Source organism: Pagrus pagrus, assembly GCF_965226575.1.
Source record: "Pagrus pagrus genome assembly, chromosome: 10".
NCBI lineage: Eukaryota > Metazoa > Chordata > Actinopteri > Spariformes > Sparidae > Pagrus > Pagrus pagrus.
The window spans coordinates 27,518,809-27,539,057 of NC_140194.1; the positions used below are offsets into that span (position 1 = coordinate 27,518,809).

The following is a 20,249-nucleotide window of genomic DNA, read 5'->3' on the forward strand; positions in this document are numbered from 1 at the left end:
ATCAAGGATCCTGACCTACAGTAGGTAAAGAGGCAAACTATGGAAGTAGATGATATCAGGCAGTGGTTCTCCAACCTTTTCAACGACCACAAATTAGACCACAAACCCATATTTAATATGAAATCAGCTTTAAGGCATTTTATTACAGAAAGTGTAGGAAACACATAACAAAGAAAGTCATATATTCCCTTATTGTGTAACCTGTGGATGGGATTACAGTGAAATGATTCCCCTTTCTGCTCAAGAACCCCCACTAGGAGTAGAAAAAAAGACAATTTTGGATTAAGTGGATTTCTTGAACTAACATTTGTGTCCCTACTACTGTAGGAAAGCAACATTTGTAGCAGCTGACATCTTCGTGTTCATGCTTTTGGTATCCTCTACCTTTGCTTGAAATTTGATCCAACAGGTCATACGGCTATAATTACAGCTTTATCTCTCGGTATTAAGTAAACAAACCATGAAGCCAAATGAGAGATTGTGTCAGAGGGCAAGACTTTATTTTCATGAGATTAATATACAAAACAAAAGTGCTGCAAAGTCTGCTGAACCTTAAGTATAAATAAACCCTCCCTGTGTTGAGATGGATGACAAAATGAAAACATTGTCAGAGGGTGATGCTGCACTGTCATAGGTGGAGTAGTGGCTTTGGCCCACACACCCTCTCACTGATGTTTACTTTGTACACTCCATTAGAGCTGCATCAAAAACCAGTCAAAGCACTTAACAGGCTACTCAGTGTAGAGCCATGATCTCAAAACACGAGAAAAAACATCATCTACTCTTTATATGAATAATCTTCCAGCACATCATCTTTACCTGAAACATTCAATTCAAACAAATACCTAGTTTACAAGGCAAGCAAGGAGTAGCAACTAGGGCTGGGAAATATATACGATATACATCGTTATCGTGATACGAGTCTATATACCGAGTGTCGTGTTTTCCTGGTTTTAAAGGCTGCATTATAGTGTAGTTATTTCCTTTTCTGAACATACCAGACTGTTCAACTTGTTTTACTCTTGTAAAATAAAAACTAAAAAGATCCAGCATGTCTATCTTCTCCTAAAAATGTTTGAGAAGGGACTCAGACAGGTGGGGATGAGAGAGCCGTCCAAAAATATCTGAGTGCGGTTTCAGTGTTGCGTGGGGGGGGGATTTCTAAAACTTAAAGGAACAGTTCATCCAAAATTGGAATTTGAGTCATTATTTACGCACCATCATACCAATGGAAAGTTTTTTACTAAGAGGAAAACTTAATCAAACCTTATGAGTTTAGAATCGGCATGGGGTGGGTAGATAATGACTTAATTTTCATTTTTGGGTGAACTGTGCCTTTAAATCAAGCACCCAAAACCAAAAAAAGAGACCAGGCAACCGGAGCTCACTCTCATCACAGTCAGTGTTGAAGTGAAGCTGGCTAATACCGACACAGGACCATCTCAGGCTTGTCTGGCAGGAAGAGGAATGGAAAATTCCTTTTATTGACCAACGTCCATCTGAGTTTCAGTCTGCTGCTGTTTGCCATCTATTTTACCATCCTTCAGGCACTGGCGGGGGAAGCAACTATGCAAGCACCTGCACCCTAAATAAGGCGTTCAAAGCAAAAGGTCTGAATACAGGCATGAGAAATAATCAACGACAAACCAGAATACAAGTAAAATACAAAACAAAATTCACCCACTTTGACACTGACAAACAAAAGGTTTGATGATTGCCCTATGTTTTAAACAGCTTTATAACAATGTCATGAAGCAGGTGTTTACTGGACGAATCTAATGAAAGAAGGAGACTGTTAGTGTCACCAACATGTCGCAAGCTATAAGCATAAACGATATTTCGTTCCGATTAAATATGTGTCTCCTTCCTCCAAAAAGAATCATCCATTTAAACCAAGTTGAACTGAAGGAGCCTAAAAAACTTAAAACATGTAGATACATCTTTAACCCACCCTGCACCTTATGAGAGCCAGTGACACCCATCCCCTTATAACTATTATAACTGCTTAATAAATCTTCATTTTCATCATTGTACATTATACAGTTTGTAAAATGGGTTTACTTGTTGTACAAAGCATACATCCAAGAGTGTGTGATTTGAGAACTGGAGAGTGTAGCCAAAGGGAGAGTTGGTGGTGGTGACGGAGGACACAAAGGCATACAAAAGGAGGGAAATAAGAAGAAAGAAAGGTAAACCGAGATCCACTGGGGAATTAGAGAGGGGAAGATAGAAACGGGAATAGATGGATCGAAATGGGAAGGTGAACCAGAGGGAGATCCATGCCTGCTCAGGTGGTATTTCTAGCCGGTGTGTGTGTGTGTGTATTTATAGAGCATGGAGATGGTAATCAATAGGCTCATTAAGTCCTCCTGGTAGGAACAGTTCAACAGAAACACACACACAGCTCCTGTTGCCGTCACCAAGCTCATCTGCTTCCGCACAGCTGTAAGCTCCGTCTCCTCTCCTGGTGGCTTCAGTTCCGCAGGGCAGCCAACCTGAAACGTGTGAGAAATGTGGTGAGAATGAGTCTTATTGTTTGGCGCTTTTGTGACACGAGATAAAAGCCTCAAAAGGTGCAGTGTGCTCAATTACATTACCTAACTGTCAGTGTTTACACCATTTGAAGGGATCTTAATACTGTGGCAACATTTCTGAGAAACTATTCATTTTAAATAGTCGTTATTTTGTATTAATAAGTATTACAGTAATACATTTTAATAATAATTGTTATTTTGTAAACTCTGGCAGCCTTTTTGTTGTGTTCCGTTTGTGTTCAATTTTGTGTTGTATTTTCTTTGTATTGTTTTATATGTCGTCAATGTACTTTTCATTTTAAAATTAAAAATTATTAAAAAAGCGAAAAAAAAACAGTCTTCGTTATTGTCATCAAGATGAAATGAAAATCTACCTCTGGTGTTAATGACACACACCCAGATCTGAATGACGGCTCAAGCTGGTTGCCAGTATACACAGATAACAACATAAATACAGTATATCAGCTACCAGATATTTTGCCATACCGTTACATATAAAGATATCCCTTATCTATAGTTGTATGAGCCCATGGGCAAGGATGGAAATCCATTAGCAGGACTGATTTAGACATTAGATTTTTTTATTATTTTTGCAGCAAGGTGATGAAGTACTTTGATTTGTCAGGTATTTGATTCACTGTATAAGACAATAACATGTCTTACTGTCTTCAGTGAAGTATGGAGTATGCGCTGTGTCAACAAGTGGCCTGAACTCTAAACTGGCACTAATGAACTTTTGTTTCTATTGTACCTAACAACAAATCTATTGTTTGTTGGGATTAAGAATTAATTCAAAAACTAAATTTCTCTATTGGCTATGCAGTAAACTTACTTTAATACACTGTTCACAAAAACTGAGGGAACACTTAATCGTCACTTTATAACACCAAATCAGTTAAACTTCAGGGATATCATTCACAAGCAAGTGATTGTGAATTAATTTCACCTTCTCTGGTGCAAATCAAAGTGACAACAGGTGCAATGGAGAGGCAAAAGCAAGACAACCCCCAAAAAGGGAATGTTTTTGAATGTGGTGACCACAGACTATTGCTCTCTCTTTATCCTTCCTGACTGAGTCTACTCTTGTTTTGTGTTCTACTAGTGTCCTTGTCACTACTGGTAGCATGAGGTGGTACCTGCAGCCCAATCAGGTTGCACAGGTAGTCCAGCTCCTCCAGGATTGCACATCCATACGCAAGAAGGTTTGCTGTGTATCCCAGCACAGTCTAAAGAGCATGGAGGAGATACCAGGAGACCGGCATTTACACGAGGAGAGCTGGACAGGGCCGTAGAAGGGCATCAACCTAGCAGCAGGACCGGTAACTGCTCCTTTGTGCGAGGAGGAACAGGTGGAGCACTGCCAGAGCCCTACAAAATGACCTCCAGCAGGCTACTGGTGTGCATGTTTCTGACCAAACTGTCAGAAATAGACTCCATAAGGGTGGCATGAGGGCCCGACGTCCTAGAGGGACCTGTGCTCACAGCCCAGCAGCATGCAGCTCGATTGGCATTCGCGAGTTAACACCAGAATTGGCAGTTTAGGCAGGCGCTGTTCTCTTCACAGATGAGAGCAGGTTCACACTGAGCACATGTGATAGGTGTGAAAGAGTCTGGAGACACCATGGTGAATGTTATGCTGTAACATCATCCAGCATGAACGGTTTGGCGGTTGATCAGTGATGGTCTGGGGAGGCATAACCTTGGAGGGACACACAGACCTCCATGTCATAGCCAACAGTACCCTGACTGCTGTAAGGTAGCAGGATGAAATCCTCAGGGTGATTGTCAGACCTTACTCTGGTGCAGTGGGCCCTGGGTTCCTCCTGGTGCAGGACAATGTCCGGCCTCAGGTGGCCAGAGAGTGTAGGCAGTTCCCGGATGACCCAGGCATTGATGCTATTGATTGGCCCTCTTGTTCCCCTGACCTAACACCTATGGGTTGTTATGTATCGGTGCATCCGACGCCGCCAAATACCGCCACAGACTGTCCAGGAGCTCACTGATGCCCTGATCCAGGTCTGTGAGGAGATCCCCCAGGACACCATCTGCTGACTCATCAGGAGCATGAGCAGACATTGTCGGGAGTGCATACAGGCAGACTGAGTCACATAATGAGTTGCCATGAAAAAATTCACGCTAGTGGGATCAGCCTGTGTATTACATTTTTTAATCCGAAAATCCATAAAAAATTTAATAAAATTTGGAATCCAGCCCTCATTGGGTTGATAAACTTGGTTTCCATTGACTGATGTTACATCATTTTGTCCTCAACAAATTATACAATGTACATCAGTAGAGATTTTCAACTTGAATTATTCATTCATCAAGATCTAATGTGTGATTAACAGGTTCCCTTACTTTTTTTGAGCAGTGTATAATAGAATAAATCCTGTATATAACTATATATGGCATACTGTGCTAGAGGGTATCCATATTGTCAACTCCTTTCTTGTAAGTTTTCAGACAACAGCCTGAGAATAGGTTCTAAAAATGCGTTACAAACTTGCTATAACCACTATGACGCTAAAGAATTGTAAACAGGAGAGAACTGGCTACTTGTTTCCTAAATTCAAAAATATTATTTAATAATGGAGGCAAAATATAGGGATGACTAGTCTCACATTTGTGTTATAGGTTTTGTAATAAAGTTAGATTTACAAAAGAAATGGATTGATAAATCTTCTGATCCAAAATATTAGCTTATTGCTAATTATCTGCATCGATGTCAACATTGGTAAAGATATGTTTTTTTACGGGAATTAATACTATTTTCATAACAAAGTGAGCACACATATACATATAGCACATTCAACGGTGACTGACAATGTTCAAGCGTAAATAATCATGACTATGATATTTGATGCAGGAGTGAATGCTGATTATACCCATTCACATTGAAGACTAAAGTCAAATTTTAGGTTTTGTTGGTGTGTATTTTGTCCAGTGTAAACAAGGTTATAGAAACAGAAGCCCAACCACATAGTTTGTCCAGTAGAGAGCACTGACAGGATTATTTTTCAGTGTTTAATGTGCCATTCAATGTCTTATCCTAATTCTTTGGAAAACAAAGGGAATTGATGAAGAACATTTTGTTTATATAATGTTTTCTATCAGATCTAATTTATCTAATTGACCAAAAAACATTATTTTGATAAAATGAGTTCTAATACTGCGATAAAAAACTTGTGGATCCTGGTTACCTATGTATGTGGACAGGGCCATGGCTCAAGTAAGGGGAACTGGTTCAACGAAAGGAAAAATTTTGAAAAAATTGACTTTTGCACAAAGACACTGTGGTAGAGAGCTACATATGCTAGAATGTCTCGTTTTTCAACAAACCAGAACCAACAGAACAGTATGAAAGACGCTGTGGTCACATGACACCAGGGTAAACTAAAAGAAATCTGGAGTAAGCCTTTCTTGACAAACTTATAAACTTTCAGCTGTCAGCCTGCTTCAACATGAAGCAAGAACAGCCTAATAACACGTTTGCCTGAAGGAAATCTGTTAGTAATGACATAACATTAACACCACCTCTATATCTTAACACCTGCTTAATGAGCACTTCACAGGCTGGCATGTGAAAGCTGGTTCCTGTGTTGTGTCCCAATTATATTTTCTAGAAATAACTTGTGATTAGATAGAAAGACCACAACAACTGCACAGCAGATAACAAAGCAATTTACTGATCTGACTATCTCAAGCAGCTCTCTGGGCTGGGAGATAAAGTCATAAAAATAGAGCTGAAAATGAATAATACATTTCTTTATCAATTTACCATTTGTTTTTTGATAAATTGATTAATATATGTAGTGTGAGATTACTGGATTCTAGAGTTTATAAGGATCCACACTAACCGTGAATTATTACCAACTAAGAAGAGACGACTCCAAAGGCTTTTCCTGCATATGTAACTTACCAAACCACAGCTCATTTGACTATTCTGATAACCCATATCTTTACATTACAATGCAGTTTCCTTCTTACGTCTCTGAGCTGAACATAGTGTTTCCTTCTTGTTACTTATGACTTTGCAACCACAACAGTTGTGTTCTGTGTGTGGGAATTGTAACTGGTGTTTCAATCTAATTTACTGATCTCATGCTGCATTCTAACTGCAAAGTTGCCTGATCATGTGCTACTTGTTAGCCGTGTGCCAGAGAATAAAGACAGCTTTACCAGGTTTGGAGCAGGGAGATTCAGTCTCTTGCTTAAGGAAACATGAGCAAGACACACAGATGTCTTTTTAACCTGTGCCCCAGTGGTTACAGGATAGCACATATTGTCTTGTACCAAGTATAGACAGTGGACCTTACCGTCGAGACAGCTGGTCCTCCCTCTCCTGACTCCGTGAGCTCTCTGCACCCACTGAGGTGCCTCCTGCAGGCAACTGGTTGAGCTGGTCCATCACCTCCAGGCCACTCTCCTCTGCTATTTGGTGGATGAGGTCATCCACCTGCTCCTGAGGGGTGGTCAGCGTCATTGCAGAGCTCATGGAGTCCTCCATGACCTGGTGTGGGAAAGAGAGGGATGGATCATATGGGACAGACCAATGAAAACTCAGACGAAACAGTGCAAGTTTTTTTTTTTTTTAAACCTGCTTAACTTCAGATGCAACTTATCAAGTCCATATTAGTTCAACTAGAGAATAACTAAAGAAAACTGAATGAAAATACATAAACCATACAAGAACAAATAGCAGCCACTCACTGAGGTGTGGACGTCGAGGTTCTGCACTTGGGTTTCAAACTTATCCATGACTGCAGAGACCTTTTGGAGATCCATGGAGTTTAGAGCTTTGTCCAGGGCTTTGGTCACCTGGCCCATGTTTTTGGTCACCTGGTGGGAAAAAAAAGGGCCTTTATAATGTATTTGATTCATTCTGAAAAAGACAAAATACCTTATGTTCTCCCCTCCCAAGCTTATGTGATGTGGTAATATGAAAATAGATGCTTTACAATCCAACATTTTGATTGAACACAGTAACTTACTGCCTTCATGGTGACAGCAGTCTGGACTTTAGAGGCGACAGCATCGACTCGAGACGCCATTCGGAGCCAATTAAGACCTTCATTTTTTTTCCGGATAGCGTTCTCTGCATAAACTCTGGCACATTCCACATTTTTCTGTTGCAAAGCCTGGTAATGAGACAAAGACACTGTTAACACTCCAAATATGTTTCTACAAATCACCTTCAGTATATCTCATTTAGTAAAATCAGAATATACATGTAAATGTACACATATGTTAAATACATTTTGAAATAATATTGCTTGAAAATTCAACTTATTCTTATTTTTTTTAAATCAGTCTCTAATAGTCTTATATTTTATGTTTCTGGGTTTCTTTTCCAGTAGTTTCATTGATTGGATATAACAGTGTAGCTCACATAAAGTAAGTGATTATAATCCTTTCACCAAATTGAGTTGCTGCTACATTTCAAATGCACGTGAGCTGTTATACCGGATATTAGAAGTGAGGACTATGACGACTCAACAGGGAAATATCTTTGGCCAGTGAGATAATAAGAGCACTCTCTTAATCTGACCCCATTGTTCCATGAGAGTAGTCATCAGGATATCTCCTCTGTAATCTCTGAGACTAAACATGCATTTTAATCAGGTACAGAGATGCCTAAAGGGCTTATAGCAGAAATATTTACCTCTAAAAACAATTACCAATCTTTAAAATAGTGAAATATCCATTTTACAAAACAACCAGGGCACTCCTTGTTCAGTGTTTAAAGTTGTGTTGCCCCCTGCTGACGGATGCGTGCCACTATCTGTGCCATTTGAACAGTACAGTCTACATTAATAATCTACTGATTACAAAAAGCACAACAACCATAGAGCCCCCCAAAACTGACAGGGCAGGAAAAGTATATTAGACAAGTTGAAAATATAACTGAATGTATCAAAAATGTTTGTTAGTTAAACATTTAACATGGAGTGTAAAAAGGAAAACATATCTTGACATGTTTTACTGTCTGTATTATTATGTATAACCCTCAATCAGTTGGTTTTAAAACAGCTTTTAATCTTTTCTTTTACCTTTACTTGTATAAACTTTGAAATAATATCATGAAATAAGACAAATAAATTGTATACTAGTTAGAGCGAGATGCAGGGGTTTTCTACCCAGAAGTTATTGCAAACAAACATTGCAGTTCATTCTACAAGTTACTTTATAATAACCATCATTAATAAATGGTAAATTTATAGTTAACCAAACGTCAGTTAAAAGTTATTTTACTGTTAAACAATTCAGAATACTTTATAAATTATTATTGAAAAAGGAAAATTAATAGCTGCGTATTTATTGTTTCTACACTTCATTTTAACTACTTACTCACTGTGTTATCTATCGATGTATTCAATTACTTTTTGGACATGATAACCATTTATTGCCATTTATGAGTTTTTGGGCAACATATACAACCTCTGGAGAAAACAATTACCGGCACAACCCCAAACATTATCCTTACTCCCTACAGGCCAACCGCAAAAATTACATGACACAATTATACAACTGTTAAAGAAAGACATAACAACGATGGCAGGGAGATATTCTGCATCAGTCTGGATGGTTTGCATTTTTTTCTTGTGCTAAACATAGACCACTTAGTGAACCATAAAGACTACTGCTGATAAGATTACCCTTAAAATTCACCCCTTACTCCTAATTATTCTCTTTTATTGATCCATTTTCCTCATTTATAAACTTTCATCAAATAAAGCTTGGCCTTTTTAAGATTATTTGTTGGCATATTGCCTTTATTAGAGAGGTCACAGTAGAGATGACGATGGAAAATGGTGAAGGTAGAGAGACAAGAGTATGACATGCAACAAATGTCCCTCTAGACAGAAGAGATCATTGTGGGAGATTGTGATCACAATATATGGTATGTGACTTTGCTTTCAGCTTGGGCCAGTGTGCTCACCTTCTTGACTTTGGCCTGCTCTTTTTCAGAGTCCTTCTCTGCCTTCTTGGCCAGTCTTTCAAGCTGCTTGGAAGTGAACTGTTAACCAACGAGAAACATGTCCAGAACATTAATAAATAATCCCCTCCTACAAGTTATATCATCATATCATCATATATCATATGGATTAAATATTTTAACCGACACGTACCTTAAGCTGGAACAGTGTGTCTGTGGAGAGACAGTGAAAGTACCTGTTATACAGCAATATACTGACTCTACATTATACATACAGTGTCTGGTGACATAACATACTAAAACAAGATGGCTGGGAAACTTATAAGACGTCTTTTCTTGCTTTCTTGCTTAAGAGGCAAGTGCTTTTTCATATTTAAGAACCAGAGTGGAAAAGAAATGAGATGTATAGAACCACTCTACTTCTTACCAATTCCATACGTTATGGTTGTTTCCAGCTGTAGCTGAATATTCCTTTTAGGGACATATGATCATATTGGCATGTGATTGGTATTTATGCTTACATGACAGGCTGATAAGATGATTGTTTAACTATGCACACGCTAAGTGAAACCGTTGACTAAGTAGTTTTCCTATTTTGCCAAGTGAATGCAGGCATTTTAAAAAGCATTATATGTCTGAACCTGCCAGGGATCGATGGATATGCTTTTCAGGGCCATTACCAATGCAGGGAATTGTTGGGTCTCTGCAAATTGATTAGTTAAAGAGTACGGTCGAGAACTACTCCAACTGAAAAGTTTCATGATATGACTTCTATTGGGAATTACTGCTATATAAATAAGCAGATAATTCCACTACATTTAGTTACTAGTTACTTTGTAGATTCAGATTTTTCAGTGTTGAAAGGCCATTACCTGTGACATGTAACCAATAAGAAGACCACAGAGTGGTGACTACTGTACTGCATCAGAGCCAAAGTATTACATTTTTAAATTAACTTATTTAATCAACAATCGGACAAAAAATCCCACTGATACCAAAACTCAGAAAAATGCTGAATATCGGTTCATTAATCGGCCGGGCTAATTAACGGTCTATCCCTACTGCCAATGGGACATTACAATGAGAGTAGGCATAATGGTTTTTTTTTTCAATCTTATTATATATGCACACATTATATGGTGGAATACATACTACTTTGTCACAAAAAACATTCATGAAGTTTGGTTCAGTAATTAATTTATTATAGGTCTTCTGAAAATGTGTCCAAACGTGCTGGGTCAAAAATATACATACAGCAACTTGAACAATCAGTTTTGGTGATTATAGAAAGTTGTGTCAATCAAATTTGCTTTGAAGCATAGCGTCTTAACTTCTTCTGAGTGATTCTGATCGATAACAGCTGGTGACTTTTCTGGGCCCATTTTAATAGGGCTTCTTTAATATACCCATAAGACTCAGTCAAAAACACTACAATGGGAAAGTCTAAGGAGCTCAGCATCGATCTGAAAGAGCACATTATTGATTTGAATAACAGTTAAAATCATTGCAGACACAGGTGCCAAGATCAACTGTCTAAACAGCTGTTTGTAAGTCTAAAGTGCATGGCACAGTTGTGTCACTGCCATGATCAGGAAGAACACACAAACTATCACCTGCTGCTGAGAGAAAACTGGTCTGGATGAACAAGAGTCAACCAAAAACCACTTTATGGGAAGTCCGCAATGAATTAGAAGCTGCTGGAAAACAGGTGTCAGTGTCCACAGTCAAGTGTGTTTTACATCAACATGAGCTGAGAGGCTGCTGTGAAAGAAAGAAGCTCTTGGTCCAGATGTGGCACCTTAAAGCTCGAATTAAGTTTGCTGCTGATCACACGGACAAAGAAAAAAGCTTCAGGAGGAAAATTCTGTGGTCAGATGAAACAGAAACTGAGTTGTTGGCCACAATGAGCAGCAATATGTTTGGAGGAAAGAAGGTGAGGCCTTTAACCCCAAGAACACCAAACCTACTGTCAAGCATGGTGCTGGTAGTATTATGCTGTGGGGCTGTTTTGCTGCCAGTGGATCTGCTGCTCTAAAGACAGTAAATGTAATAATGAAGAAGGAGGATTATCTCCAAATACTTCAGGAAAACCTAAAATCAGCAGCAGTTGGGTTGGGTTTTCCAACAGGACAATGATCCCAAACACACATCAGTGGTCAAGGAATGGATCAATCAGGCTAGAGTTTAAGTTTTGTAAAGGTCTTCCCAACGTCCTGCTGAAGAAACAAGTCTGTGCCAGGAAGCTAAATGGCCGAAGACATTTAACCAATTATTTGAATTACTGTATGTATATTTTCAGGAAACTTATAATACATTCATTATAGAAACAAACCTCATGAATATATTTTTTTGTGAAAAGGGAGTATGTTTCCCACTCATTCCATCAGAGAAAAAAATGAGAGCTGTAGAAATAATTTAAACTCAAGACTGCCATGATATCCATGTTCTTACAAGTGCATGTACATTTTTGACAAAGACTGTTTATGATGCATTTCTTGAATAGGACTACTGTCCCCTAGAGGTCACTTATAATTTTGTTGGCCTTTGACTTGAAAAGAAAAATGCACAAATGTTATCCAAAAGCTGCAACAAACACACAATCTGAAACTGTAGAAATTGATGTTCTATAAACTCATAAAAGGAGGAAAATGTTATTAAATACAAACCCATAATAAAACAAAATACATAGTGTACCAATAGAATACCAACAATTATACTTGAATTTGGTTTCCGGAAAGGCTGTCAATATTTACTGCCAATACATTATTTTATTTATATATAGTCCAATTAAATACTTTATCTTTCAGTTATAAGTCTTCATGTTTTAGTCCAAGTTCAAATCAGGAAGTGTCTAACTGTGTCTACGTTTGTCGAAGCTACAGTAATCAAATCATCAGTGTGACATTCCTGATGTAATAGTTTCCTAAGGAAAGATTCAGTGACAGGCAGCGTTAAGACAAGATGTTATATCCAAACAAAGGCCAAATTAATTGCCCGTATGGCAAATATAGTTAGATATGATGAACGAATGAGGTGATAATCGAAACAGGTCTGGCAGCTAACCTAGCTAGCCACCCACCCAAGATAGCAAGCTAATGCTACATACCTGACTGATTAGCGGTACAGCTAAAAACAGACACAACATTTATCAAAATGAAGCGTTCATCTGTTAAAACACGACATACCTTCCATGTCTAGACGAATATGCTCCCAGCTGATGACAGGAAAAATTATTTTCAGCTCCCAAACAAGCGAGAATCGGTTTGTTATGATCTAGCCGTGTATCTGACCCCGCACTTCCTGGTCCAAGACTAGTCACGTGGTCAGAACTCGTCTCCCCATCTTCGTCGTGAAGTTGTCTTTGCGGTTGGCAAACAGCGAAATTGCGCATTACCGCCGCCAACTGGTGAGGAGTGTAAGTTAGAAAAAAATAATCAAGAGCACAAAAGTATCATCATCTATATCATCAGTATCATCTATCACCTCAACAAATGTGTTCTCCTCAGATACTGAAAAAACAAGACTAGGTCAAGACATAGTATATTTGAGATATTTCCTGCTCGGTTGTTTTTTGTGTTGCTGTCAATTCAAACAGCTCTCCCTTTTCCCTGCAAGACCTTAATATGTCTTGTGTTGGATGACTTTGACTTTTCTCCCATTTTAACTTCTCATTCTGATGTTGGAGTTGTTCTAAAGGCACCTGAACCTTAACCCACAGCCCGATCCTTCATGTGACCTAACATTTTGAGAGATGTACTCGCTGCAGATCCAAATGACACACACACTGGTAATCTAATACTGATCTGATTGGGATTAATCAGATATAAATGGTTCTCAGTGCAAATCTTTCTGTGCCCCATTCACTTCCAACCAGCAGCATTATGTTTAAAGGGGCACTACATAGCTTTGGAGAAGAAATTCAAATCTCCCATTTTTTATTGTTACAGTATTAATGAGGTAATGATACAAACTCAGAAATATATTTTTTTCTTCCATAACTGAATAAACAGACTGTTCTCAGGGGAAAATATGATCCCAAGAACACTGTTTGAAGCTAGAAAGGTGGCAGGGTCCGCCACATATAAACAAAGTGTAACAGTATTGAATTGTGTTGTCCTTTAGGTCATTTTGTTTATTCAGATTACTCAGAGTTTGTTGATTTGGTTTGTTTACACATAAAAACAATCAGTCAGTGAAGCTCTTTCTCTTCTCATTAAAATTTCCTCCCCAAAACAACATTGCGCACCTTTAACACTTTCTTAAATTTGCTTTCTACAGTATATCACTAAATGTCACCTATCATTTGTCACAAACACTGTACTAATCAATTATCAACTACTCATTGTCTTGAGGAAGCTCTTCCCACTTCTTACATGAATTGATCTTTCAATTAAGAAGTCCTTGATACACTTTAGCAGATGACATTTAACCCCTAGTATACTGAACTATAATCTGAACTATAATCCAGTGGATTGTCTTTTACATACCAACATGTCACAGGCCTTCTCTGTATATCAACACCAACAAACAGACAAGTAGGGAACGTTCCTGTAACATTACTAATAATCTGGTGTTATCATCACTTTCTTCTTACAGTTTATTTTTTCATTCATAAAAGTCTATTGTTTTGACCAAGTTTGAAAGTTTGTTATATTAACCTAAATGTGATCTTGTAATATTAAAACGCAGAGGGACGTGTTTTCATCTGAGCGTGGTCACAGGCGGTAACCAGGGATACTAACGTCAGTCAAACGTTTTTCAGTGCAGACCAAGGCCTGAGCTCGGTCAGTGAAGGTGAAATATTGCGTTATAGCCAGAATCAGAGACGTGTCTTCGTTTGTAAAGATGTCTAGAAAAGAGGAGAGAAAGAAGCCCTGCGAACAACAGGAGACTGAGAAACTCCCTCAGAGCCAGGAGCTGCTCATGAAAATGAAAGAATATCTGGAGAAGAGGATTGACAGGGAACTTCTCATTGTCAAGAAAAACAGCAGAGAAAACAGAAGAGGTAAGACATTTGAAAGGACATTGACATATGCACTGTATAATTCTTTAATACACATACACGCAGCAATGTGAGGTAAAATTAATGTCTGAAAAGCCTATTCCTCTACCTTTAATTAAGCTAGCAGCTAAACAAGCTAGCCGCTAATTGACCTATGTTAGCTAGTTATTTGAAAGTAAATTAGCATAATTGGTCACAACACATTCATGACTCACTCTCACTGTAATGTTAGCCTGCATAAGGAGGTGTTGAACTCAAACTGTAAAATTTAAGTTTGCAACAGTTTGTGATTTTCACAGTATGACAACCATAAATAAGTCACGTATCACAGTATATGGTATTACACGTTTAGCTCTAATCATAATTATCCCTTACAATGACCCCCAAAGGAATGAGAACAGAAGTTTTTTGGGGTGTTGAACAAACCATTTATTATAATTTAACAAAATTAACGATGTCCTGATAGACATTACTCTATACATAAGCTTACCTGTTTGCAAAAAAAAAAAAAAAAAAAAATCCCTGTAGAAATGTTAGAGGAAAAACTCATTGGAGGATTTGATTATTATAGAATATTGTTTTATATTTACATCTACGCTTTTAATCTTGTGACAATAGTGAATGTAAGCTGCCCTTAAGATAACATGGGCTCAGCAGTTATCTGTGTGATCACAGCAAAGCTGCTGTTTTCTCTGAAAATCCTCATTACTCTGTTTTTCTTTTCACTTTGTTAAATACTTTCCTAATCATACACTAATATGTCTGACCGTGCTCTCCTCATAGTGACTCTGCAGGCGCTGAGAAGGAAGAAGTGGTGCCAGAAACATCTCGTGTACATTGACTGTGCTGTGAAGGCCATGAGGTCCACTAATGAACACATGTAAGGGGGAAGATATCAGCAGAAGAGGTCATTAATGACATGTATGAATGTCTGAAAATAGTACAACAAAGTGAAATAAAGAACTCACACAAAATGTCAGCAAATATAGATACGATTTGGGATACAGGTTATAATGTGCATGTGGCTGTTATTAATTTATGAAGGACAACTTGATCCAGCTAACAGCTAATTTAATATCTTCCTCTTTTTGTGTACAAACCAATGCTTGAAATAAATAAGTAAGTAAGTAATAAGTTTAACTGGGACAGTAACTCTCTGCTGTTTCAGAGATATTCTCAACAAGGTGAATGACCTGATCAAGGACATTACAGAGGAGCAGGAAGGGACTCAACACATGACACACTCCCTCTACACACCTGTGAGCTTTGGAGGGGAATCTGATGAGGTGCAGTGACAGTAATTATACTTTAATTTTACTTAATTTTACTTAAGTAACATTTTTGTAATTTCAGAAATGGACTGTATTATGATGTAGAAAATATATCGACATTTAAAAAAAGGTCTCTCTTTCAAAACATATCAAAAGACTTTTGCAGAGTCACATCTCATTCGGCTCTGATCTGGAGCCATTAACCAACAGGAGAACTCATAGATTACTAATAACTTTTGTGATTAAAAAGTGGATTTATCTTCACTTCCATTTATCAACCTGACTGCAGCAGTGATCCACAGAGGCTGCCTCCATTGTCAGGTGACTATGTTCTGTAATGTTGACTGCTGACTGGAGCTGGAGGGGGAAAGAAGAGAGAAAACCAGAATCTCTGATGAGTGCTGAGTTTAGTGAGAGGTTGACTTGAATTCAGACAAACACACACACACTCTGGGTGTGTGCCATTGCTTGCTAACTTATGGCTAATGCACTGGCTTTTTGGGCAAATAAACACTTGCACGAGTGACCAAATAGACACAAATGATCCTTTGCTGAAGGTAATGCTTTAAAGTTTTAGTCACATTATGTTTAGTCTCATTCGTTGACTTGACCTCACTCCCTGACTCTCCTGGAAGTTATAGTTACAGGGGATCAAATGAGACTCACGTTACCTTGAATAAACTTGTAGATTCCTCTGGGCTTGAACATTGTTACAAACACAACTTAATACAATACATAACATAGGTGTAGTTTTTAAAAAAAAGACATTTTAATACAGAAATAAGATGCAGAAATATTATATTATTACAAATCATGTAGCCAGCATAGGATGATGCTGTATTACAGCAAGTACTCACAGTGATCAAAGTGTTTGTGGTGATCTTGGTACCAGAAGATATACTGTATGGTGATGAGAGCCATTTGCTGGTGTGTGTGTGTGTGTGTGTGTGTCTAAGGATGAGCTGTTGGCAGAGATGGAGAGGCTGGAGAAGAACCTGGATGAGACTGTCCTTGAGACAGACAGAATAGAAGAGAGCGCCCCCTGTCTCGCAGAGTCATCCACTGCATCTCTCTCCCATCCTGGTAAGACCCATCTGGTGCTAAACTAGTCGGTCAGCTTAGTTGGTAGTGCTGATGCTGCAGTGGTCAATTTTGCATGTTAGTTGCTTTAAAATAAGCTGATGATAAGTTAAAAACATGATACAACACAAGTTGCAGTTGGCTGCTGTTTCATGCAAAATGCTCACAGTTTTTGTTTTTTCTCTCCCAAAGCCAAGACGGAGGAAGACGAGGTTGAGGAAGAATTAGAGTGTCTGTGGCGCTGGTTGAACGAATCCTCATAAATACACCATCAGCCATAACACAGTACCAGTGAAAAGAAAAGAGGAAAGTTCAGGATGGAATAATAAATAGGCAGAAATAATGTTATTGTTCATGAGGGATTTATGTTTGTGTGCACAGTTGACTGTCTTCTTTCTCAGCATTTATATTGTAGTAAAGTATTATGAGCTTTGAAATACAGTGCAATATTACTTTTATGGTACTATAATTAGGGTATTGATAACATTACTAAATGACTCTATGATATAATATGATGTTATCTGAACTTGGAAACATGTACTGTCCCCATCCCCTAACACCGTTGTTGTTTCAGCTACTAATGCAAAAACCCTCTCACCAGTGGCTCTTATTATTTGGTGTATTAATATAAATTGGTCTATTTAGAATATTTGCTTTAGCTGAGAGGTTCTGTAAAAGTTTTGTGAAACACAGTGTTGGCTTCATCCTGTTGGCTGTCCTGGTCCTGCTTATAAGAGCCTTTGTTTCAAGAGACTGTTTGTTAAATGTTCTAAAAATAAACATTTATTTACCACCTTAATAATGCCCACTAAACTCCATATAAAGGCAGGTGTAGTGCCGTGGCCAAATAGCCAAAGAGGTATTGTTAAATCAAATAAAACAACATAACCATGTGATCTTCCACAGCGTCAGCACTGGAGTTACAGGAACGTCAGAAACACAGTATCAGGCAGGTAACATCCACCTGGCCTCCAGCACTCCAGCTGTGCACTCTGGACGCTGGATGTTTTTCTCTTTTCCTGATAAGAGTGCTCTTGACCACTCTTAGAAATTTCTCTTACCAAAGAGAAGAGCAAAAATAAAACATTGGTGAATCCCAGAAATCAATGGGTACTAACAAAATACAAGTACTATTTGTTCATATTGCTTCTTGCATGCGGCCCAGTGATTCGTAGACATGACGTTTGGAGAATCAATCTTCAACATGAGCATTTTTGGGCTCCAAGGCGCCGGTATTTTTAGCATTTGATCCCAATGACCTCTCTGAATAGTGTTGGGGTGGCATGTATTTGTCAAAATGAGGATGCATTTGTAAACAAAGTCTTATGCTTTGGAAAGTCAATCCTTTATACCAGTATGAGTATTTACCATTGCGATAATGATATGGTTTGATTCATCATATTCAAATTTGATATACTGTTTATTGGACAAAGATAAGATCAGTTAGACCGTGTAGAGAAAACAGAGAGACTCAACTCATATTCAGCTCCTGTGTACACACTGTCCTCCTGAAAAGAGTTATGTCTACCTAATCTTTGGGAAAATGTACCGTTGCCATCTCCTCCTGGGCTGTTTATCCAGTCACCTCTTCAGCTATGAGCAAACTAGTGTCAGGATTACAATGTATATGACAAAATGAAAATGTACATATTTAGTGTACGTATGTGCGTATTTTGTGTGTATTTGTCTTTAATATGTGAATATAGGTTGATAATTGTGTTGGCATATTAAAGAAAATGCTGCCCCAGAGTTACCATCTGGTAGCTACGGAGCCCCTGAGGTGACGTTGATGTGTTTTTTTAGGGTTTTTTTTGTTTCGTTTTTTTTTAAACGCGCATGTGATTTAGTAATTTAAATAAAAATAAAAAACACATCCATGTACCCCACGGGCTCTGTAGATAGCAACATATACAGTAGATTTTTTAAATGAATTTTCATTTATTTTTTTCATAACAAAAAAGAGTTTATACCAGCTCTCCCTATTTGCCCTCTAAATCCAGTATCACTTACTACTGTTGTCAGCAGCTGCGCTGGATTAGTGTCTCAACCAGACAGAGCCAGTGACATTAACAGGGAGGGAGTGGCAGGGACAGGGAGGAAGATTGGCAGTTGCCTCAGACAAAGCACCGGCTCTTGAATGGACTAGACTTGACTTGAATGTTCTGTAGCATGGCCTGAGGACAATGTGAGCATCATGTATGTAGACATGTAAGGACTGCACACCAGCTGACTGAAGCCTAATGGGGTCTGGAGCAAGCCAGAAGGAAGATTCAGGTAGGGATGAAATAAACAGGACCTCAGATGACCTCACAGACAAAAGAGAAAACATGTTATTGATTCTAAACAATATTTTGTTTGTGTTTGTCTAAAAGTGCAGGGGAGGTATCAGTCCACAGACTGTAGACTGATGTAACATCCTGAAACTTTTGTTAGTATTTGTTTTGCCATCAGCCAAAGAGTAAACACTTTAGAATTAACTGGACATTTAAACGTATGACGAGGAACTTTTAACTGGTTATTAAACTGCGTCTCAGTTTAATGATGATGCCTTCATATAACCCACAAAAGCAAACAAGACCATCAGTGAGGAAGTTGGCTATTTCTGTATACTTATTATAGTAATTCTGAATACCTGTGAACATGTCAGATTCAACCCATGCAGGTCAGATAAGTCATACAATTAAAACAATTTATTATGGCAGAGTCTCAGCCTGAGGAGAGAAGCTGCTCTGTAGTTTGGTGGTTCAACACTTGTAGAAAAAAGGTTTATTTTGTGTCATCATCATCATCATCATCATATTAGTTATTAATCTTTAGACAGAAGGAAGTGGAAACATTACCACTTTGTCCACAGGGGGCACCAGAATCAACAAAAAATTAAAGCTCCTTGTAGTAGCTTTAATATCTGTCATAAGTACAGATGTAGATATTGTGTCATCTAAGATGAAGGTGCAGATGAGCACTTTATGTGGTCTTTATTATTGCAGAATGAATACCGAACGCCATTAGTATAAACCATGACCAACAAAGCACTGTGTTCATCAGTGTAAAAATGTCAGGTGGCTTTTTATCAAAGCAGTTGAATATATTATTAGCAATTGCTGATGATTATTGTTAATGATAATCATTGTAAGTCCATGTTGTACCACTATGAGTTAGACACATCCCTAACACTCTAAGGAAATTAGCACAATCCAATTTACAAGGTGTTGCTGCTCTTCATACTAAACAGAAACACTGTGACAGCATACCTAATCAGATACACACACACACTGCTGGAAATCTTCTTTTCAGCAGTTAATCTCACCTGAACTGTAGGTCATTTCAATGCTGATGTCATTCCAGTCTTAACTAATACCTATGAGGACAGAAAGGAATTAGAATAGCAGCTGGAGAAGATGGGGTGTAGGTAAAGAGCACCGTTT

The 20,249-nt window shown here is 38.3% G+C and overlaps 2 protein-coding genes across 2 annotated transcripts; one reads left to right on the plus strand and one right to left on the minus strand.

Annotated features, from left to right (window-relative positions):
• Positions 1-471: 471 nt before the first annotated feature.
• chmp1a (charged multivesicular body protein 1A) lies at positions 472-12,800 on the minus strand. Its single transcript, XM_084363720.1, has 7 exons — positions 12,657-12,800; positions 9,665-9,684; positions 9,475-9,552; positions 7,526-7,672; positions 7,245-7,373; positions 6,851-7,044; positions 472-2,495 (listed from the first exon to the last, which is right to left on the minus strand). Exons 1-7 carry the CDS (start codon positions 12,661-12,663, stop codon positions 2,474-2,476), a joined length of 597 nt encoding a protein of 198 aa, XP_084219846.1. The 5' UTR covers positions 12,664-12,800; the 3' UTR covers positions 472-2,473.
• A 1,402-nt stretch (positions 12,801-14,202) lies between these two features.
• On the plus strand, positions 14,203-17,167 carry LOC311263558 (charged multivesicular body protein 4c-like). Its single transcript, XM_084363721.1, has 5 exons — positions 14,203-14,476; positions 15,257-15,353; positions 15,642-15,759; positions 16,701-16,827; positions 17,017-17,167. The coding sequence occupies exons 1-5, from the start codon at positions 14,317-14,319 to the stop codon at positions 17,085-17,087; spliced, it is 573 nt and encodes a 190-aa protein (XP_084219847.1). The 5' UTR covers positions 14,203-14,316; the 3' UTR covers positions 17,088-17,167.
• Positions 17,168-20,249: the final 3,082 nt, after the last annotated feature.

Excerpts from the sequence above, each read along its gene's own strand:
- chmp1a (XM_084363720.1), bottom strand. Across the intron at positions 7,673-9,474 it reads AGCAGGCCAAAGTCAAGAAG|GCTTTGCAACAGAAAAATGT; the intron begins GTGAGCACACTG and ends TCTCATTACCAG. Across the intron at positions 2,496-6,850 it reads GAGGACCAGCTGTCTCGACG|GTTGGCTGCCCTGCGGAACT; the intron begins GTAAGGTCCACT and ends CACACGTTTCAG.
- LOC311263558 (XM_084363721.1), top strand. The coding sequence starts at position 14,317 with ATGTCTAGAAAAGAGGAGAGAAAGAAGCCCTGCGAACAACAGGAGACT. Across the intron at positions 15,760-16,700 it reads TTGGAGGGGAATCTGATGAG|GATGAGCTGTTGGCAGAGAT; the intron begins GTGCAGTGACAG and ends TGTGTGTCTAAG. Across the intron at positions 16,828-17,016 it reads TGCATCTCTCTCCCATCCTG|CCAAGACGGAGGAAGACGAG; the intron begins GTAAGACCCATC and ends TCTCTCCCAAAG.